General features: G+C 52.5%; 1 protein-coding gene across 5 annotated transcripts; it reads right to left on the bottom strand.

The window, feature by feature from the left end:
- Positions 1–826: 826 nt before the first annotated feature.
- On the bottom strand, positions 827–21,651 carry CPA5 (carboxypeptidase A5). Of its 5 annotated transcripts, none has more exons than XM_054692668.1 (13): positions 20,809–21,651; positions 20,614–20,673; positions 19,889–20,079; positions 18,757–18,838; positions 17,619–17,753; positions 9,010–9,108; positions 7,760–7,861; positions 6,525–6,626; positions 5,816–5,926; positions 5,340–5,430; positions 1,943–2,142; positions 1,592–1,676; positions 827–1,139 (listed from the first exon to the last, which is right to left on the bottom strand). In XM_054692668.1, exons 3-13 carry the CDS (start codon positions 20,002–20,004, stop codon positions 952–954), a joined length of 1,311 nt encoding a protein of 436 aa, XP_054548643.1. In that variant the 5' UTR covers positions 20,005–20,079; positions 20,614–20,673; positions 20,809–21,651; the 3' UTR covers positions 827–951. The 5 variants fall into 5 exon arrangements, with proteins under 5 accessions (XP_054548643.1, XP_037369065.1, XP_054548642.1 ...); XM_037513168.2 differs by having other exon boundaries at positions 20,614–20,632; XM_054692667.1 differs by having other exon boundaries at positions 20,614–20,989; positions 21,275–21,651.
- Between the last annotated feature and the right edge of the window lie 356 nt (positions 21,652–22,007).

The raw sequence follows: 22,007 nt of genomic DNA, 5'->3' as shown, positions 1-22,007 counted from the left end.
GGGGATGCTGGTGCCTGTGGTCTGCAGACCACACTGCTCTAGGCAAGTGCTAAGGCAGCCCCTCACTCCCAGAATAGTTTGGGGACGGATAACCAGCCTCCCCCACTGTTGTAGTCACCTTCATCCTGTTTTCTTCCCTTTCTATGATTTTTAATAAAACCCTGTGCTCTGTGCCCTGCAGGGGGAAGACCAACGTACAAGAAACTTGAGGGTTGGGGGGGGGCACCTCCTTTGGTATCTCCAAAATGTTTCCCCTACTTTCCCTTAGACAAAGTGCTCACTTAGTGCATGGCCTGGCGGACCGCCCAGCAGGCCAGCCGTGACGACCCCCGGGAGAGAAGAGGGTTTTCCTGTACATGTGTTCTTGGCTGTGGAGCTCTGCTGTGTCCGTCCCCCACCCAAGACCAGGGGGCCTGCAAGGATGCCCAGAAGGAGACGGTGAGCAGCTCACTTGGGTTTCTGGGATAAGTGGAGTCTTTTAAGTGGGGCCTCTGAAATGGACCCCGCTTGGGAAATGAAGTAGGCCCATTGAGACCTGGCTCCCCCCTCATGGAAAGCTATCCTTTAGCTCAAACTTTCCCCTTTGGGGTCATCTTAAATGGTAAATACTGTGGAGGCCATGTGTCCATCAGCAGCTCCCAGAGGGGGAGTTAGCTGTTTGAGCCCTGAGAACATGACCGCGGGGAGGACACGTCGTACGTCCCTCATTGTCCCGCGTACCCAGGGGCCACGCGGCTTCCCAGGAATTTCAAGTTGTCCTGACCCCTCCTCAGTGTTGAGCCCAAAGGGGTGGCAGCCAAGCCACCCCAGAGGCCACCAAGCCTGTTCAAAGATTCTTTTATTTAAGGGATCAGGGCTGGGGTCTGGGGTAGGGCTGCCTAAATGAGGCTCAGGAGGAGCCCCAGGCCTTGGGAGAGGACAAACCCTCTTGCTCCTCCCTCAGTAGTGCGGCTAGTAGGGGTGTTTCAGGGTGTACTCCATGATGGTCAGAAGCGCCAGCCACGTCTCCTGGGCGGTGGGGACGATCTGGGAGGCGGGCAGCAGGAAGCCGTATTGCCCGGTGTCCCGGAGCTCAAAGCTGAAGGAGTACTTGATCCCATGGTCGTAGGCCCAGTCCACAGTGATCCCGCTGGCCACATCTGGAAGCAAAGGACAAAGAAGTGCCCCAACAGGAAAAACAGGGTGTGGGCACAAGGCACAGATGTATCCTGGGTAGGTCCTTGGGGCCAAATCCCCCCACCAAAAACCATATCAAACTTCCGGCACAGACTCTGACTTGGGCCACCTGCTGCTTACCCAGCCCAAACTCTGCCCCCTCAAAAGAAAGCTCCCTGAGGCCAGCAGACTTAGGATCTCGCCCCTCAAGGAACTTTGCAAGAAGCCAGGGATCAGCTCTGTGTTAACTGATGCTGCAAAGCAACCGCTGCCCATTTCTGGGTACCTCCACTCACACCCTTCTAGTCTGAGGTGGGAATCAGCTAGATCTAGAGCAGTGCCCTGTGACCATCCAGGGCTGCCAGCCAGCCAGGAGCTGCACCGCCAGCCCTGGCGGCTGTGGGCTTGAAGCGGTGTCAGCGGGAGGCTCACTCACAGAGGGTGGTGCTGATGCTGCCATAAACGTACTCGATTCCGTGGACCTCATGCAGCGCCTGTGCTGCGTTCTTGGCAAGATTGAACTGCAAGGTGACATCCAGAGGGTGAGGAGTGGGGGATCCCCAAGCCTGGCACCCTCTTCAGTCCCCGCGATTAGGAAGGGTAGAAGGTTCTCGTGAGAAGGTGACACAGCACTTCAGGCTGGAACCTGGTCGCCCATGAGCACAGCAAGCTGCCCCCACTCCTACCAGGAGATCTACTGACCAGACCCTCATTTCAGAGGGATTACCTGAGGCCTCTGGGAGTCTGCTAGATCCCCCCACCTCCAGCCCTGAGTGACCGATCTCACCAACTCCTCCTGGTCAGAAACAGGCTCCAGTGAGTGGCCGTAAGGGTACATGAGCATCTGGGAGTAGCTGTGGATGGAGAGCAGAGCCTTGATGTTCCCGTGGGTCGTGATGAACTTCACCATGGCGGCCACCTCTGGCTCCGACTCGGGGGCGGGGCCGTGGTAAGTTTCTGAGCAGGGGTTGTTATTAGAGCCATTTCCTGGAAGTGACATAAAACCACCCAAAGGGTTAAAATACCCAGTTTTGGGAAAAACCCTGAGTGTTCACAGGGTATCCAGGATTCCTCTACATGTCCCGGCTCCTCTGCAGTTTGGTGGAGGCCATGAGACGACGTGTGATCACGGAGTGGGGACAGGAACGATGTGTCTCTTGTCCAAGATCAAGCGTTTGTCCCCATGTCTTCTAGCCATGTGATTGGAAGGAAAAGTCTAGATGGAGGGGGTGTCCGGGGTCCCTCTGACACCGTGGGAAGAGTGCTGCCGAGCAGTGCCCTACCCACCGTGGACTTCATGTGCATGAAAAATAAATGTTCACCGTGTTGGGCCACCAATATCTGAAGAGGCGCTTGTGAGCCCTGTGTTGCCCCATCTAATTCATCAGGAGGTGGTAGCCAGGCCGGGAGGCAGCAACTCTGGCCCTGTGGGAGTTCCCTTGGCCTGTCCTCTGATTCAGTTCCAACTGTGGTTCCATCGGAGAGGCAGACTAGGGGCGACGCTAGGTCTCCCGCCCAACCCGGCTTCCCCTGAGCAGAGACCCCTTGAGCTGACCCTTCTCTGCGGACCCTCCATGGTCATGGGAAGGGTTGGGTTCACTGCCCTTTGGCCACAGCTGTGGCCCCAGATTTGACGGGCTCAAGGGCCCAGAAACAGAGATAATAGATCCCCTGAGTGGACTGAGGTTGGTCTGGAAACCACAGATGCAAAGAGGTCTTTGAAAATTCTCCTTAGCCACCTAAGTTGGGGAAGAGGGCAACGAGGAACGCAGCCTCTGTTCCGTTCACAATTTAGTTTGTTCCCATTTCATCCTAGATTCTTAGGACCCATCTCTTTTTTTCCTCTTCTGCTCCTCTCCTGCTTTCCTCCCCTTAAAGGTCATGTTCTAGGGCGCCGGGCTGGTCAAGATTTAGGGATTAGGGACCCTTAGGGGAAGAGCCAGCCCAGGTTTTCTTCTAGCACCTTCTCCCCGAAATAATTGTACATAAGCCCAATCCAGGGGCCAGAAATCCTCCCAACTTCTGTAGTCCCCAGAGGATGCCAGAGCCCCCCATTTTAAGCCCCAGGTTAGCAGCTGGCTGAGAGCTAGGGGTTGGCCCATGGACCAGGTGAGATGATGCTCAGGATTGCAGGAAACCAGTCCTCCCTAAGAGTGCAGGTGAGGGCGGTGTAGGTGGGAGAGATGGTCTACAGATTACTCACTATGTAGCAATTAAATTAATGCAATGATAAACCATAAACAAAATCTTCCCGCCCGAGTCACCAGCCCAGACACACACTATTTCTGGCCACAGGCAGAGCCAGGGGCAATTCTGTCACTGGGGAGCACACACCTCTTGGTGTGCAGGTCTTCACCTGGGGTGGGGACCCTGTTTAGAAGGGGTTGTTCCTGCAAGGAGTGAGGGGTAAGAAGCAGCCCCACAATCTGGAGTCGGGCCCCCCTAACAGTGGCCTTGTTTGTTGTGTCTGCCGGGAGTTTCTGCACCTGCTATACTTGATGAATGACAAATAGCAACAGATGAGCAGAGGGGTGGGGGGCTGGGGAGGCTGAAAGCTTTGTCTGCGTTTGCAGCCCACGCATGGAAAGCGGTTCCCTTGCCAACAACCAGGTGGCTTTGCCCAAATATGGAGAAACACTTCAGGCCATTAGTTCTGGTTTGAGCTAAGCAGAATAAACTAATCTTCCCCTGACCAAATGGGAATTAGCTGCCTGCCTCTCTCAGACATTCACAGCCAAAGTCCTCTGAGCCTGCCTGTTTCACAAGTACCTGCTAATGGATTCATTAGCTATTTATTTTTCCTTCTCTAAAAATGTAATTTGTAGCAAGGGGAAATCTCTGGAAGGACACGGTAAATTATTAAAAGCAGTAATCTTTGGATAGTGGGATTATGGGAGCTTTTTGTCCCTTCTGGACTTTTTTTCCATATATTTTTTTTTACACTGTGTATATACAGGTTTTTTTTCCTGGAATGAAATTCACAAAAGTTACTTTCTTTAGGAGGTGATTTGTCTTTCCATGAGGTGGTCTGTGTTGGGGTCTGTGAGCACACACTTCAGCCAGCTCCAAGGGGTCCTCCTGGGGCGAGCGCCTAGTTGTTGAGCGCCTAGTTGTTGAGGGGTAGAATTGCCTGACTTTATGTGTTCTGTCCCCTTGCACAAGCTGTTATTCACACAGCCCTAGACTCTAGGTAACCCCCACATTGTGGACTGGGGGGCCTCACTCCAATGCTTGAGATCAACTCAATGAGAACAGATTCAAAGAAGTTACATTTTCAAAGTGATGGGCATCCATCCAGGTGTAGAATGTCCTATCTCATTGGCTGGGCCACCTGTCTATAGAACTGTTTTTCAACAACAATGGCACATCTTCCAAGAAGCCAAACCCCAATTCCCTGTATGGTGTGGAGGCCACATCTGGGGGCTGAGGGCTGTGCCTGCAGTCCTTGCCTCTAGAGACTGTCCTGGCAGAACCCAGCCCACCATCAAATTGCCACATTCCCAAAATCCACATACTTGTGTCTGGGCTTTCTGGAGGCCTCAGTTTCCCCATCCAGTCCCTGTGCCCCTGGCGTGATGAGGGAGATTACCAGGGAAGAACATTAGGGATTCAGGAGAACTAGAAACACACAGCCCAGTAGCCCAGGGCTACAAAGGAACTGGGTCAAAAATAACCACCAGGCGCAAGTCAGTGTTGATGATAGAATTGGCTTATTCTATATTTGAACCATCATCCTGGCTTCCCCAGAGGGCAAATATCAGATCATAGCTCCCAAGGAGTGAGTTCAGAAGCACCTTCTTGCATTGAGCATGCTCCCGTCAGGAAAGGCTAAGGACATTTGGAGAGCACCAGCAACTCTGAACTTTGAAAAACCAACAAATCTACCATGTACCTCCTTATGCCTTTCTTTGCCATATTTGCGAATTGCAGTCAGTTCCCATGCAAGGAGCTGTTTCCCACGGAGGTCTGGCGTACTGTACACATTTAACACACACGTGCAAGCTCTCCCAGGGCCCACAGCCAACCCTGGGCATGTGTTCACCTGCCCCTGGCCGTGACTCACGCCCATTAGCTAACTACGTTGCCTCCCAGCTTAAGAGTCAACATAATTGGACTGTGTGGGACACGTGCCAAAGTTCAAGGCCTTCTCCAGCCCTGCCCCTGGGCCCAGCAGGTTGCCATACCTCCAAAGCCCGACTTCCAGTTCCTGTTAAGATCCACACCAATGCAGAAGATCCCTGATCTGTTGGACTTGTTCTTTCGCCACAAGCGGTTCTGAGAAAGCCCAGAACAGGTGACTTCATTCACTGGGCCCATTGCCAGGATGGGGGCCTCTGTCAACCTGTCCTAGGAAGGGGGCAGGGACCTGATAGGACAGAGAGGGGCAAAAGGAAGGCATCTCGAGGACAGGATGGGGCTGGGCTGAGGCTGCAGATCATCTCTTGGAGGTTAAAGTTGGGGTATGGGTAGAGGCCTGAGCACAAGCTGCCAACAGTGGCCTTCCATGGGCCATGGGAGGGTAGCCTGAGGACAAGAGATGAGCCGAAGACAAGGCAGCCCATCTGCCACAGTGGAACTCAGCAAGGAGCCCCCAGGACACTACAGCCCAGGTTCCCAAAGCACAATGACTTTCCCCTGCCCCCCAGTGCTGACCCCTTACCATGCTGTGGGTAAAAGCAAACCCATCAGGGTTGGTTACGATCTCCATGAAGATGTCCATGGAATTCAGTATCTTTGTCAGCAAGCGGTCTTTGCCGTATTCACTGACAATCTGCAAGAAAAGGCAGAGTGGGTACAGGTGAGAGATGAGAGGCCCTGCAGGACGTGTGCGTAGTTGGTAGTGGGCAAGGATGTCATCAGGTCATCAGGCAGTAGCTTCACAGGACCACAGCCGGGGATTTTAGATGACCTCAAGGCAGAGGATAGACAGGCACGAAACCAGAGCCTGTGGTAACTGCTCCACAGGGCAAGAGGGGGAGAGTGCCCTGAGTTTAAACAAACCCAGGAAGGGGCCTCTCTGGTGGTGAAAGGGGTTAAGATGCACCCAGTGAAGCTGTCCGCAGCCACTGCAGCACGAGTTTGATCCCCAGCCAGAGAGCTACCCACATGGCGCAGCAGACCTCTCCTGCCTCGCCTGCTACTCCCCTCAGCAGTGTATTTCAGTCAGTCTGCCTGTTCTGCTCCCCACTCTGTCTCTGGTGGATCCTCTCACCCCCACACCTCTGGCCTGTACCCCAGCTCTTGATGCATAAATAAATAAAATCTTCAAAAAAAAATAAACAAACCCAGGAAAATTGTCCTACTGGAGGTGCCCTTAAGTGGTCGAGCAAAACCCACCCCCTGCTGTAGCCCCCATCATCCAGGCTGACCTTCTTGGCCGTCCAGATGCCAGTGGCATGGGTGATCCACTCCCGGGAGTGAATTCCAGTGTCGATCCAGACGGCTGGGCGCAGAACACCTCCCGTGCTGAACTGGGAAAAAGCACCGGGCCCCAAACAGAGGTTTGAACTAAGACAACCACAGGGCTGCCCCTGGGCTGCCTCAAAGAGGCCCTAGTTGAGTCCTCACAGCCTGGGGTGGCCCGAGGTGCCCGAGAGAGGGCAGGTACATGCAGGTCCCTGAGCAAGAGCCCCAGGGTGCTCTTGGAGAGCAAAGTGATCTGGTCAGAAGCACAGAATTTCCCAGATTTGGGTGTGTGTTAGATTGATGCTTCCCAAATCTAACGGGCTCATGAATCTCCAGGCACCTCACTAAAATGCAGATTCTGATTCGGGAGGTCTGATTTCCCGCTAACAAATTCCCAGGGATACTGAAGCTGCCAGTGCGAGGACCCACCCTGAGGTCTTAGATGACAGTATAGAGAGATAAAGGGTGGCCCCTGGGGAAAACTGAAGCAGGGGTTGGCAAAGTCAGGTCCTAGGTGAGATATTTGGGCCCTTCAGAAGGTCCTTAGGGCATGCTGAGAACAGCAATGCAGGTACTCCTGACAGATGGACAGCCAAGGCTTGCGTGCACCACTCTCCTAATGCTCACTAGGGTGTATACAAAGAATTTTGTTTTCTTGGGGGGCAGGAGAGGTGACTCCACACTCTCACCTATATTGGCTCCTTCATGAGCAAGGGCACTGATGCTGCCAAGTTTGCTCAAATTCTGTCTCTGTGGGTCCCTATGGAGAACTAGGAGGTGTCTCCGTAGACCCAGGCCTATCTGTGGGGCTCCCTGAGCCAAATGACCTCAGACATTTGCAGATGAGGCCTCTATGCACCTCTTGTCCCATTTAACAGATGATGCAATCAAGGTAACAGGAAGACTGTTGACTCACCCACATTCACACCCCAAGTCCAGGGTGATGACTGTCACTCTGCAGTTCCCTCTCCTTAGCAATCCTCACCCCTACTTCCTGACCCAGGACATGCCGGGTCACACTGTCACCTGCAAGGGTGGGTCCCTGGACACAATCCCAAAGCTCATGGGTCACCTCAGGACAGGAGTATACATACCTCTCTCCCTAAAACTCCCCTCCAGCCACAGCTCCACATGAGCTCCATCTTAGGCCAGAGGCTCTCTAACTATAGAGTCTAGAGGTCAACTCTGAGAAATTTACCTTCAGGACAAGAATGGACCGGTTTTCAAAACTGTGGCCAATTCGAATTTTTGAGACAATATCTGAATGCTCAGTTACAAAGTTGTCGATCCAGCTATATATCTGAAAGGAATGAAATTTATCACACAGGTAATTAAGCAGGGAGGGGGTAAACCCCAGGACCTCTCAGAATATTTCCCATTCTCCTTAATGCTCCCCTTTTCCCCTGAGGATCTAAAAGAACCTTGAGAATTGCAAGAATCAGGACATAGGACAACAAGTTCTGGTCAGCCTGCATTCCCAGGTTTCCTACCCCCTTGCAGGGCTAAGACTTTGCCTGAGAGAACAGCAAAAGCTGAGACTACTCAGTCCCCAGAGTCAACCTGCAAGTCTCTCTCAGCTGGAAATGCTCTCTCAACCCGTTCTATTCATTTGACAGATCTCATAGGTCTTCCTTTCCCTTTTAGACTCTAAGACCCTCAAAGGAAGGGTTATTTATCTTTGACATGAATAAAAATTGACAGGCTGTATTAATTCACTCCCTTATTCATGCAATACCCATAATTTAATTGACAAATATAAGGAAGAAAATGAATCCTCCATTATAGGCCTTGTGGAATGAGAAGAGTAATCATGACAATAATAGAGAGGACGGCTTCAACCTTTATTTGGAAATGGGCCCTGAGCCTCGAGTTTCTGTATTAGGTCTTTGCCTGTTCTGCTTACATGTTCTTTATAAATAAGTCACCATCAGTCACACCTGTCCCAGCTGGCTGTAGCTGTGATCACGAACTTTCTTCAAGTGAAGGCATCTCTATTTTATTCTACAAAATGACTCTCAGTGCGCTGACTTCCTGCTCCTTCCACCCTCAGTACCCACGGCTGGGCCACTTAACACCAGGTCTAGTTGTGGTGAGGTCAAGACCCCTCGTCCCTAGCCACAGGGTTGGATAGGAAGGCAGTCTCTACCTGCTGTTCCAACCAGTGGAGGGTCCCTGCCTTGGCTCCACCAAGTGAGCCCATAACTCTGGCACCATACCGCTGTGGGCTGCACTCCTGCCCCTCAGCGCCCTCTTTCAGGATCCCGGCCTTTGGACCTCTTTGAAACTGTCCTACCTAAGAACCCTCCACCCAGTGTCTGCTTAGCCTGCCCCAAGTGTCCCACAGTCTCCTCAGCAACCCACGGCTCTTCACTGGTCTCTGCTTAAGTGCCTCTGTCCCTTAGGGCCCAGAGGGACAACAAAACCCCGAGCTTAACTGGACAGACCTACCTCTTCCAGGGTATGGTAAGAGGAGTAACTGAAGCTGCTGGCGCTGCGTTCCAGCCGGCGGGACCTGGCCATGGCTTCCCTCTCCTGATCCAGCAGCACCTAGGAGAGAGGAGCATGTTTTAGAAGGAAGGGGAAGCCTGGGCCAACCAGGCCCCTCTGGAGCCCAGACTCAGCTGTACACAAAAACTGCATGATCCCGGGAGACTGAGCCACCACGAGCAAACCAGACAGCAGGGGAGACACCGGGTTGCCGGATGGTTCTTCCACTTGACCATTGGCATTCATGCCACCACTTCCCAAGGACACAGGACAAGGAGTCTGGAGAGCTGAGTTCCGTGTCTGCCACCACCACTAACTTGCTATGGAAAATTGGCTTTAGTGTCTTCAGCTTAAAAACTGGGACAATTATCTCTGTCTTGCCCAACTGATAGAATAAAATGCAGTGATGGATATGAAAGTGTTCTGGAAAGATGCTTGTGGTCTGCTGCCAAACTTGCTTTTGCCCTCCATGAACACTCCACGTAGCCCAGGCCCACGCTGGACCATGTGCATTGACCCTCAACATTAACTCTACCCCCAGCAAGTGCCTAGACGCTTGGTATCCAAGCCATCTGGAAAGCCAGGTGTGGACAAAGTCAGTCCAAATTACTGTGATTTATGTGTCAACATCCGTTCACTCACCATGTTAACTGCCTCTTAAACAGAGTAGAGGTGAGCCAGAACTATGTCCTTGAGCACCAGCCTGGAGTTGGCACTCAGTCTTCATGGGGTACATGCCACCAACCATAGTGAGGGCAGCACGGTGCCTGGGTTGGCTCGACACCCACACATCCCAGCATTGATCATCCCAAGACACATTTCCCAGCCTGACACTCAGCAAATGGGCAGGCGCCCTTTTTCAGGAGCTGACTGTCCAGTGTGGGTCTACCCGGGCCCCTCTGTACCCTGGGTCTGGGAAAACAAGGCCTCGACCCAGAGTCACTCTGGTTTACAACCCTGGGTCACAAGTAAGTCTTGATGACATCTGACTTAGGCCAGAGTCTGTCAGTTTACAGGATTCTTATCCTCATTGTCTCAGTTGATCCAGCCACATGCCAGATGACAGAGCAGGAATGAACAGTTCATGTTGGAGAGACAAAGCACACTGGAGAGGTAAAGAGATTTAATGGCAAAGTTAGCCAAGGGCAGAGGTGAGCTACAAACCAGATACCCTCGCTCCCTGCCTTGGGTTCCTTCGTTAGTTAGCTATCAGAATTAAAGGCTAACAAGAATAACAAACATGCACACACAGAGGTATGTGCGCGTGTGTGTGTGTGTGCAGAGAGAGAAAGAGAGGTGTGCAAAATGTCACACCAATAGCTGAAAAATAGCTGAAAAATCCATCATACTTGTCTTGCAATTAAAAACTATTTTAAAATAATGAAAAAGCAAGTACCCTAAGCATAGAAAAACAAGACATTAAAATGCCCAAAAATTACACCAAAATGCCTGTTAGGATAGAAGGATTATGATTAAGCAATTTCTTTTCTCTATTCTGTTTTGGCAATGTGTTTATACTACTTCAATGAGTGAGATCTTTTAAATGAATTAGTAATACCAAAACTAAGGCAAAAGTCCCTGATGGCTGAAATGAAGTTGTAGCCAAGGAGCCTTTAGTCCCGGGCTTGGAAGAGACCAGCTCCCCTTAAACACACACACCACCCCCCCCCCCCCCCACACACACACCTTGCAGCAGCCACAGCCACTGCCCCGTGGCTCGCTCACCCTGCTGCCCCACTCAGCTGGCTCACAACCCTCTGGTTTATAGATTTTAAAATGGGACTGGAAATCGATGTTTAAGGCTCATTTTCTTTCCTTTTTGAGCACTGACTACGCGCTAGGCAATTGTAATTGCAGCGTTTGCGGGATGAATTGGAGAGGCTGGGGATGATTGCACTTGGGCAAAACTGAATTGCTGGTTAAGTTAGAGATGGTGGAGGAGTCCTCAGCACTGCTGGCACAAGCACCCCCCTGGGAAGCTGGAACAAAGGGAATTTGTCTTCTCCCCAGGAAATCCATGGGAATCTCAACAGGCCTCCATGACCAATGTGTGCCCAGCAGTGCTGGTTGCCCACTACCAGCTGTGAAGAGCAGCTGCAGAGGAGAGAGCAGGCCAGGCCAGGACACCCCAAGTGAGGGTCAGCCTGGCCCCAGCTCTGTCCTGCCTGTAATGTAGTTACAAGTTTCATCTGTCTACTCTCCTAAGGACTACAGGAGCATCCGGAGCTGTGTGTGAATGTGAAGGACAGAGAGAAACTGGGAAGAAAGGGCCAGAAACCCTAGCTCTTCCCACACAGCCCAGGGACACCCACAGGAAGACAGCTCCCAAGGAGGGGGGTGTCCTTTGTTCCTCAGAACAGCTTGGAGGCAAATGGGAAGTCGGCACCAAACTGCAAATAACTTTCCAAACACCCTAGCAGCCTTGTGAATGGATATGACGCCTGCTTACAAATTGGGAATGCTCAGCCCTCGCAGCTGCGCCCCAATTCCAGGAATATTAATCTGCCCTGGCCTGAAAAATACACACGTTTGCTCCCTTCACGGAGCTGAGGGAAGGGGATGGGAGAACTGAGCACGCATCTTGCCACAGGCTCAGGAATGCCTAATTACAGTCCTGTCAGGCTGCTCAGAAAGAAGAAAAAAACCTCAGACGTAAGCCATTTGCCTCCCTGGAAGCCATAACCTGACAGGGAAAGTAATACCTTGGTGTGAATTAATTTATGACAGGGATGAGGAAGGATGGGGACATTAAGCAAAGATCAGCACTTCCTTAGTGGGGGAGAGACGGGGGACCCTGAGGATGATGTTGAGGCCTGAACTCCACAGACGGTAAAATGGCCGCCGCTCACAGGCCGCCGCTCACAGACACATGGGCTCTTCCCCCACTCCCTGCGGCCAGCAGGCACCTCTCCGGGTAGGTCCCTGCCGTATCATCCAGGCTTAACATTCGTAGTAACAGCTCATGGCGGGTGGCAAGTACAATCCAAGCATTCTTGAAGGGCGACAGCACATTCCCCCTTGTTAGAATGAAAGCCCCCCTGAGGCCCAGGCTGAACTGTGTGTTCACTGCCCAGAAAACAGTTAAAACACCCAAACAGCAGTGATGACCACCCAGGAGGCGGATGGCACAGGAGCAGAGAACCAGGCAGTTTCAGATTAAATCCTGAGGCCGTCAGCACCTTGGGCAAATGACTAACTTCTCTGTGCCTCAGTTTCCCCTCATATAATGGGGGTCATGTTCTCACACACTTTAGCACTTATTTTACCGTGTTCCCGTGAGGACTGGAAGGGTTAGTACACACAAAATGCTTAGATCACTGCGGAGCATGCGGTAAACGCCAGCTATGAAGATGCCAGTGACAAGACAGCAGTTGGGGTGACTGGGGTTGGGGTGACTCCAGGACTCTGGTGGAATAATCATCACACGGTGTGATCTGGACACCTGGCTTTCTCCAGCGGGAAGGTGGTGTCAGGAGGACTCCCAAGGCAGACTCCGCATTAAGGGTCACGTGGGGATACAGTCAGGCTGCCCCTCCCGATGGAGGGTCCTTTTCCTGTCCCTGTGTTATAGAGCAACCCCGATCCGACGACCTGGAAACCCAAAGTCACTCCCAGAGCTGGCCGGAGGCTCCGCGCTGGCCGAGCGCCCCAAAATGGAGAGAGCCCCAAAGCCCACGTGTCTGCCTTTTGTATCCACCTGGCTGCTTAACCCCACCCTCAGGTCCCAGCCACCTTCCCTTTGGTGGTGATGGGATTTGGAGTTCCCAGTGTCTTTGGCTTTGACCTGGGTCCACAAAGCCTGTATGGAATTAGCTTTGGGACCGCCTTTTCCCCCTAACACCTGGCCCCCTGGGACAGCCAGACTCACCCCTGAGGTTCTTGCTCACAATTGTCTCTTTCTTCCTTTGCCTTCTCGCTCTCCCAACCTATCTGTCCTGTCCTCCTCAGAGCTGCACCTACCCCCACCCCAGAACACAGCAGTTCCACTAGTTTAATTTCTTTTATTCAGCAAACAAGTGTTTGTTGAGCACCCAGGAGCTAGGTATGACATCGTCGAGGGCATTTTCGTTGCAGTGAGGGGTGGAACGGCTGCCTGGCGAGTGGGATAGAGATGGTGTCCAACAAAACAGAACTGCCTGCCCTCACGGAGCTTGGCAGGGGAGACAGACAATGAGCTGACAAGTGCTGAACAAATTCTACAGAATATTAGAAAGTGGTAAGTACCAAAAGGAAAAGAGAAGCAGTGGAAAGGGGAGAGGGAGGAAGGAGAGAAGGGTACAATTTAAAATAAAAAGGTGGGCCTCCCTGGTGGCGCAGCGGTTGAGCGCGGGGTTGCCAAGCTGCCCGCAGCCTTGCAGCGCCGGTTCGATCCCCGGCTGCTCCCCGGCCACCGGAGGAGGGTCCCACATGGCGCGCAGACCTCTCCTGCCGCCCGCTGCTCCCCTCAGCAGTGTACTTCGGTCCTTCTGCCTGCTCTGCTCCCCGCTCTGGCTCTGGTGAATTCTCTCACCCTCCCGCGCTTCTGACTGTACCCACTGCTTGTATAAATAAATAAATAAATCTAAAAAAAAAAAAATAAAAAAATAAAATAAAATAAAAAGGTGACATGAATAAAGTTTTGAAAGCAGCAAGTGAAGAAACCATACAGGTACCTTCAGAATGGCATTCCAGCTCTGAGGACCAGCAAGTGCAAAGGCCCTGAGGTGTGAGCCTAGTCAAGGGCCCTGAGGTAGAAACGTGTCAGATTAGGTCGAGGAATATCTAGCTGATATTCCTATATTCCTATATTCCAGCGATCGAGGAGAAAATAGTCAGTGATGCGGGGAGAGGTGTAGGGTAGAAAGAAATTTAGAGGCATTTTAAGGACTTTTACTCTGGGTGAATCGAGAAGTCATGGAGGGTTTTAAGTAGAGTAACGTCACTGGACACACGTACTTTCAAAAAGCTCCTCTGGCTGCTGTTTGGAGACAGGGCAGTAAGGAGGTAAGGGTGGTACCAGGGACAGTATTCAGAACCCCCCACTGGAATGATCCAGGGGAAGGTTGATGGCGTGCTGGCCGGGTGACAGTCAAGGTGTGAGAAGACGTATATCCATGAAGGTAGAGCTGATGGGTTTGGCTGGTGGGTTGGCTGTAGGATGTGAGAAAGGGGTTAAGGATGACTCCAGCTTTCTCATCTGAGTGACCCAAAGGGTGGTGTTGGTATTTCTTGAGGTGGGGAAGGCAGTGGAGAAGCAAGCAGGTCGCGGGCCAGCAGAGCTTGAGACACCCAGGAGGACACATTACCTAGGCGGCTGGCTCTGAGTCTGGAGTCCAGGAGAGAGGGGGGCTGACTGGAGCTGCAAGTATGGGAACACTCAGGAGTTAGGAGGTATCCCCCACCATCATTACAGAGGAGGAGGAAGAGTCCACAGGCAGAGTCGCTCAGAAAGGCAAATGCAGAGGAGCAGCCAGCTAGAGGGGGTCACCCCAGCCGTCCGCTGTCCCGGAAGCCGAAAGAAGAGACATCAGTTGTGCTGAAAGGTGACAGAACAATGAGCTGAAACTGGGCTGGACCCGGGAGCTGTGTGTGACATTGTCCAGGGACAGTGGGCCCTTGGGCCTGGGGCGAGACAGAGGTGGTGAGTGGAGTCAGTGTCTCCCATTTTACTCCAGGGGGATGGGGAGAAAGGGGTGATGCTGGGGGACAGGGGGAGGGGAGGGGTGAAGAGGGGATTTTTTTAAGTTGAGAGAAATAACTCCATATTATGCTAATGGGAATGATCCAGGAGAGAGGGGGAAATGGGTAAAGCAATATTTACGCGAAATTGTATTTTGCCCTCGATGGTCAGAGCATGGGTGATTTTTTGCTTTCTTCTTTGTGCTTTCCCCTATTTTCCTAATTATCGAACATGAATATTTATTAATTTTGTAATCAGAAAAAAGCCATTAAAATCCACAGAGCTGATTGCTCAAGTGAAGCTTTTCCATGGCGACTCATCCCAGGGAAAAAAAAAAAAAACTAAAGGACTCGGGGTGGGGGGGATACGAGGAGGTGAAGAAAAATTAAATGCAAATAGAGCTCACTCAGGATCTGATAATTTCTTGCCTGGCCCACCGCAATTTCCTCACCACCCTCCTGCCTGTCAGCCTCTCCCCGCGCCTGTCCCCACTCAACATTGTCACTGTCAGAGGGATTCGTAAATGCTAATCTGATCAAGTCAGCGTCCTCTGATGGCTCCCCCAGAGTTTGGGGGAGAAAACCTCGACCTCTTCACCCCGTGGAGGATGCCCTTTGTGATCTGGTCCGGCCTTATCCCCAAGGGGAGGGGCACCCCTTCCCCTGCCAGGCCCCCCCAGCAGCTCTTCAGCCAGCACTGGCAATTACCGCCTTCTCAGAGCCGCGCGGTGCCTCTTGTACTCGCTCCCATAGCAACCCGCTCCACTCCATCAGCGCACTCATCCACTCCATTGTCATCACTGATTTACTCTCCGCCACGCTCCCAGCCCCCACCCCCCGGCTCCCCTGGAGACAGGGACGGTCACTTGTCTGTAGCATTTCAGCCCCTGGCCCAAACCCAGCACACAGTAGGGACCTGCTTCTATGGGCAGAATGAATGAACCCCCCTGTTTTATCTCAAGCATCCCTCTCTGATGGGGACAAAGGGGGATGGGAGCCCCCAAATTCTCCCGGTGACTCTGGCTAAAGTGAAAAGGAGCCATGAGGTGCTCACACCCCTCTCAGCCTGGTCCCAGCAAGCACACACCCTGTTCTCGCTCCTTTCCTTCTCACGTCCATTAGTTTGGCTAACAGCCATTAAGTCCCTAGAAGCGGCAGATCCTAGAGTAGGTGTTGGGGTGTGAGGAGAGACCATGAGCACCATCCTGGGCCATCCTCGAGGAGCTCTGGGGAAGGGGCTCTGGAGACAAAGCCCAACCTATGGGGAAGTTTTCTCTCTAGGTGAGTGTTTCCTGTTCCTGCCAAGGGGACGTTCACCCAGCAGACAGCTCTTAAGGGTCCACCCCACAGGAGACAACAAGCCAAATACTGGACTGAGGAGGCGCAGAGACAGGGAGAGACCAGGCCTGCGAGGCAATCAGTAACTGAGTCATTAGACCGGAGGCCAGCATCTTGAGGGGCCAAAGCCCTTCCCTCCTGTTAGCGCCTCGGAGCTTTCTTTCCCTGGACACCTTCCCCCATCATCACCACAGATGAGTCCACACAGCAGCTTCCCCACACCCCCCGCTCTCAGCTAAAATGTGATCTCAAGGATGACAGTCGGAGCTTGATGAGCAGCAGACAGCCCGAGCTGTTGGTGAAAATCCTGCCTGGCGAGGTTAGAGTCCAGGACAGTTTACTGAGAGGAGTGAAAAGCTCTCCCCAGCTCCTTGCTCTCCCGGGATTCCAGGAGAGGACAGGCTGAGGAGAACGCTTACGACCAGCTCCCCAGGGGGAGACTCAGAGGTGCCTTGGGGGCCCTGATGTGCAGAAATCAACAGAAAATTCTCAGAGACCTCTTGATGTCTGTTTGCCAAATGCTGCAGGCTTTCCAGGGTGGGGCAGAAGTAGGGAAAGGCAAACTTCAAAATGCGGGCAGAGGCTAAAACTGAGAATTGAGTTCTAGTTCTTTTGATGTGGTGGCCTCTCTTGTCTGTGGGATTTGCCCCATTTTTGTTTGTGGGGGGTTCAATGAGAGAAATAGCCCACCCTGACATGTTGAGTGGGAAACAGATGTGCCTGATGAGGGAGAAAGATCTTTGAATGGACCTAAGCGCCCCAGCCCTGTGTGCATGGGAAGGGAGTGCTCCCTCGCCGCAGTGTCAAGTGTGCGCACTCCAGGAGACTGTTCCCACACTTGGAGGTTAGCTGCAGCACCACATGGTTGGGATCCAGTCTGTTCTGCAGGTTCTGCAGGTACACGGTGTTCAACAGCATCTGCCCAGGGGTGCAGACTGAGCTGAACCGCTGAGCGGAACCCAAAAGAATCACTTTAGGAAGGAGGGAGAGCCCTGCCTTGGGATATCCTTGCAGATAGGACAATCGAAATAGAATTCCATGACCCTCAGCAGAGACCCTGTGAGGTGCAGTGGTGATGGGGAGGGAGATAGGGATGCCCAGGATGGAGGCTCTCCTCTACCTACCCAGGGTGGGGCTGCAGCCGCCAGTCCCGGAGAAGTGCCTGGAGGCAGAGGTCAGGGGAGCCACCGCAGTGCTCACAAGGGCCCTGGTATAAGATGGCTGAGACGACAGATGGGGGAGCTGCCGGGAAAGCAGGGGTAGACGTGCAGCCTGTTCTCCCCTGCTGCCTCCCTTCCTCCACCTTCTGTTGTGTCCCCCCTAAGAGGACTGTCCACAAGCCACCTTGCCATCACCACACGATGAGACCCTCCCCAACTCGGCCCCAGATTCACATTCCTCTGAGAAGGATGAGGTTTCATTATTTCCACGACAGGTTCACAGAGATGCGTCGGGAACTCCAGATACAAGACGTCCCACATTTAGGCCTGGATGATCTCCCTCCGTGTTGGGCCCAAACCAGAAAGGAGTATGGAAGGGGGGACCTCAGTCTCCATGGCGGAGCGGGACCTCACCTGGATGTCCTTTATCATGATGCTGTAAGCAAGGCCGTGAGAATCCAGATAATCTTTGACATCTTTGAGTTCCGAGAAAGATACTCTCATATCCACAGGGAGGCTGGGCCTGGCTGGGCCACGCCAGAAGTCCACCTTATCCACAGAGAAAGAAAAGTGAGTGCGTGTATCCCATGTCCTTACACACACTCCTGTCGGCCCCCTGGACAGCCAGGCCGTCTTCTCTTACACCATGAAAGGGGCTAAAGTTGCCCCAGCTCCCTGATTCAAGCCCTACGGCCAAGTAGAAACACCAGGATACACAAGATTCCCCCAGTCACTGAGTTTCTTCCCCTAATTTCAAGCACCTTCACCTCCCAGCCTCACTCACACATTGAAACTTTGCCAGGTTCCAGAGAACCCAAAACATCCTCTGGGACATGAATACGGACAAGAACCCCGGTCAGAAGAGGGAGACATCGCCAACTCACAAGCCCAGGAGAAGCAGAAGAGGCCCCATCTGAATCCCCAAACCATACAAATGCTGTCTGTTTCTCAATTTGTAACATGGGAGGATTATGATGGAGTGTTGTGGGTCTTGGCAGATGGGGGCACGCAGGATGCTGGGCTTTGGGTCACGGCCAGAAATAGCGGGTGTTTCAACAGCTCTCAAACAAAACCCTTCTATTATAGTAGTTGAAGAAAATGTTTCCATTGTGGGATACTTGCAGAGGACAAATGTTCTTGGAAGCAAATGCTCGGGCTGACAGGGATGAACCCAAATAAAACACAGGTTTGCCAAGCTAAGCCATTCCAATTGGGAAGCAGATGGGTCCAGGCTGCGTGCCCCGGGGCATCCCACCCAGAGATGTGTGCACCTCCCGTGTGGCCTTAGGGTATTCCAGCTGTTTCCAGAGTCCCCCAGCTCAGCCCTGTTACAGGGTCTGCTCCGCAGCCCCCAATCCAGAAGGGAAGGGAAAGCCAGGGAGGGCCGCCCACCCTCTGGGCAAGTGTTCCCCACCTCTTCTGAAGAGGAGCCGCGTTTGATTTTTCCACAGGGTTGGAAGCTCTTTGGCAGGTTTGGGGCCTGGGGGCAGCCAAAGATGCAAGCTTCTGTGAGGTAGGGGGCCGAACGTGCACAGTTCTGGGGGCTCCTCACCTTCTGGGGCTTTAGGCCCTCCAGATCCCTGAGAAGAGAAAGCTGCTTCTCATTTTTAGCCAGGACTCGAAGAACCTGGTCTCTGGAAAGACACGGGAGGAGCTTGAGCTGTTGTGAGGGCTTCCTGGAACCGGCTGTCCGCTCGGAGGAGGGCAGGGGAGAAGGGGCCAGGCTAGGGAACCTGGCAGGAAGGCTGGGAGCCACCCTGACACCAGGAGGCAGGGCCCCTAAGCAGAAGGGCTTGCTGCGGGGGAAAGCACACAAGTCCTCTCCTGCCCAGCAGCCCACCAGGGTCTAGAGGAGCCTGTCAGTGTCGCTGACACATCCGAAGCCAACACCAAGACAGAGAAAGAAAGATGAGAAGGGAAAGTGGAGGATGGAAGAGGGGGGAGCAAAGGATAAAAGAGAAAAAGGACTAGATACAGGGAGCCCCAAATGCCCTTCCCACAAAGACCCAAGGCCATGGTCTGTCTGAACTCCACGCCCCCTCCTACCTTCTTTCAAGAGCCTAAGGACATGGAAAAAGGATCAGCTTCACTATAGATTGGGGGTGCGGGGTGCTGAGAGACTCCAGTCCTAGTGGGAGGTAGAGTAACTGAGGAGATTGTGGGGTGACCTCTGGGATCTGATGCCTGGCATTGGCCCTCTTTCTAGCTGGCTGAGACCAGCTGGCCAATGAACCCCCTCTCTAAGACTATGCCCTTCCTACTCCTGTGTGGAGTAGTGACCACCAAGGTCTCTAGGGGGCTGAGAAATCGCGTCCATAGATGCCTGAGGTAGGTCCCAGCACCTGTTGTATTGAGAGGACAATGTCATATCTATCTATGAGGGGATAGTCCCTCTAACTTCTTGAAGAATCTGAGGAAAGCTATGAACAAAATAGTTACATGTAGTTCCAAGGGTCTCTTGGAGCCTTAAAGGCTTAACCAGAGACCCCCAGATGGGGAACTCTGGATTTAGGGGCCATAGAACTGGTGATTGTCCTGCCCATTAGCATGTGAGTGAGCGTCTGAGCCGGTAGTGTCTTCAGTCCTGACTCCCTGTGCCACCTCGCTTGGCCCAGCAGGACCCCCGTGGGACAATTGGCCCCCTAGCCCGCTGTCCTCCCTCCCGTTACGGAGCAGCCACTCACCCTGTGAAATTCATCTGGCCCCAAGCGGCTGCCAGGAGAAAGCTGCAGACCAGGAGCATCTGCCTGCTCACAGGGGCCAGGCCAGGCCCCAGGCCTCGTCCAGGGGTGCTCTGCATGCTTCTTCCTCCAGGCGAGCTTCAGGGGCTTTCCTGGCACACAGCCATGGCCCAGACCTCAGGACAGCACAGCACCTAAGGGCCAGCAAACCCAGTCCAACAATGGGTATCAGGCTCCAAAGGGGAGGCATGGGGAGACCCAGTGTGTGGCTCCCACACGCCAGGCCTTGGGAGAGCTGGGGCCACCCCTCCCCACTTCTAGGTGAATCCTCCCGGGGAAAGGGGACAGGGAAAAAGGAAAGAGAGAAGAAGACAAGGCCCTTCACTCTTTTTTTTGTCTCCCCGGGTGTTTGCTGGGCCAGCCTCTTGTGAGCCTCAAACCTCCCTTCTCTGGAGAACGATGAGCGACTCGAGAGGCCCAGGGAAACCACTGTTCCCTCCCTCCTCATTTATCTGTTCTTCTACTCTCCTTCTCCCCAACACCCACCCCCTCCCCGGGCCGTATCCTCCTGACACACAAGAGTGTGGACACCACTGACAGAAAGCAGGGGTGAGAGGCTGTGAAGGTGCTCACTTCCTGTCTAAGAGATCTAGGGCCATTACCATGATACCCCTAAATCTCAGTTTACTCATCAGTCAAATGGTATTAATAATCCCTCCCCTCCCTACCTCACAGGGTTTTGGGGGGCTATTAGATGAGACAGCTTGGGTGAATTGACTTGGCAAAGCCTGCAAAAATGTAACGTATTATTATTTCAGAAGCATTAACTCTTAGTCACAGCTGCAGCTTAGGTCAGTACTGCAGTTGCCATGGGGAGAAGGGCAAGAGAAGAGAATGGAGAGCAGAACAAAGGAAATAGATACTGTCTGAGAAGGAATTCAGTGAAGATTCCCTTTTGTCTGTCTTCAGGTGGTCACCATAATGCTGGCGTAGGTGGTGCTTTCCTGCTAGACGTGAAGGTCACTTCGGTCATTATGATTGTTCTCCACAGACAGCAGAGTCAATTTCTCCAGCCTGGAAGCCCTGCACAGCCCCCTTTACGGTCTGGGAAGAGTGGGAATAAAGCAGAGGCCAGCACACAAAGCAGTCATATTGCAAGGAGAAAGCAAAAGATGATGCCTGAATGAAAAGTGATGAATCTAACAGAAAATCCAACAAAGTTGTTCAGCAGAGGACGTCCACAAAAGGCCACTTAACTGTCACCGGCGATTCTCAGCAGCCCCCCTCCCCGTCCATACTTTCCCAGAATGGCCAATTAGCTAGCTGTGTGTGCAGAGAGGGGAGCTCTTTCATTGACAGAGTGCCCTGCCCCACACCCGCCAGACCTACTCCATTATTTCGTGGTTCAGCTGTTCAGACATGCCAATCTCTCCCTGAAGCCTGGCTTTGGGGGTTCTCAGACAGTAACATCAGCAAAGGGCTTAAGGACCTCGAAAAGAAAGCAATCACGCTTTCCACCCAAGTAACGTCCAGCTTTAGTAGAAATAGAAATAAAAGAATGGGCTAGTAAACAATAGCTCAGGAATTTAAAAGAAAAAAGTGGGAATGGTGTTAGTCACCAAAAGAACCCAGCATCTTCTTTTTCAAAAGCATCATTTTAAGTCACTCAGAAAAAGGCAACTATCCTTCTATTTGGTTTAGAAGTGAGAAGAGAGAAAGAAAGAGCCAGAGCCAGAGCAAAAGAAAAAGAGAGGCTCAGTTAAGAATTCTCAAGAATTCTATGGCAGCACTTCCAATAGAACTTTCTGTGATAATGGAAAAGTTCCATGCCTGCATCGTCCAATAGGAAAGCCATTAGCCACCTGAAACATGGCTAGTATGATGGAGGAGTTGAGTTTTAAATTCATTTAATTAATTAAATTTTTAAAAAGATTTTATTTATTTATTTATTTATACAAGCACTGGGTACAGTCAGAAGCACGGGAGGGTGAGAGAATTCACCAGAGCCAGAGCGGGGCAACAGAACAGGCAGACTGGCGAAATACACTGCTGAGGGGAGCAGCAGGCGCAGCAGGAGAGGTCTGTGCGCCATGTGGGACCTTCGCCGGCAGCCAGGGATCGA

The sequence above is a fragment of the Talpa occidentalis genome, unplaced genomic scaffold (assembly GCF_014898055.3).
Source record: "Talpa occidentalis isolate TD23 unplaced genomic scaffold, MPIMG_talOcc4v2.1, whole genome shotgun sequence".
NCBI lineage: Eukaryota > Metazoa > Chordata > Mammalia > Eulipotyphla > Talpidae > Talpa > Talpa occidentalis.
The sequence above is the reverse complement of the archived record's forward strand: the minus strand, read 5'-3'. Positions and strand labels throughout refer to the sequence as shown.

Coding starts and splice junctions, on each gene's coding strand:
- CPA5 (XM_054692668.1), bottom strand. CDS start 20,004: ATGCAGAGCACCCCTGGACGAGGCCTGGGGCCTGGCCTGGCCCCTGTG. Junction 17,754..18,756: donor AGGGCCTAAAGCCCCAGAAG/GTGAGGAGCCCC, acceptor TCTGTGGATAAG/GTGGACTTCTGGCGTGGCCC. Junction 9,109..17,618: donor TCATGATAAAGGACATCCAG/GTGAGGTCCCGC, acceptor CCTCTCTCCTAG/GTGCTGCTGGATCAGGAGAG.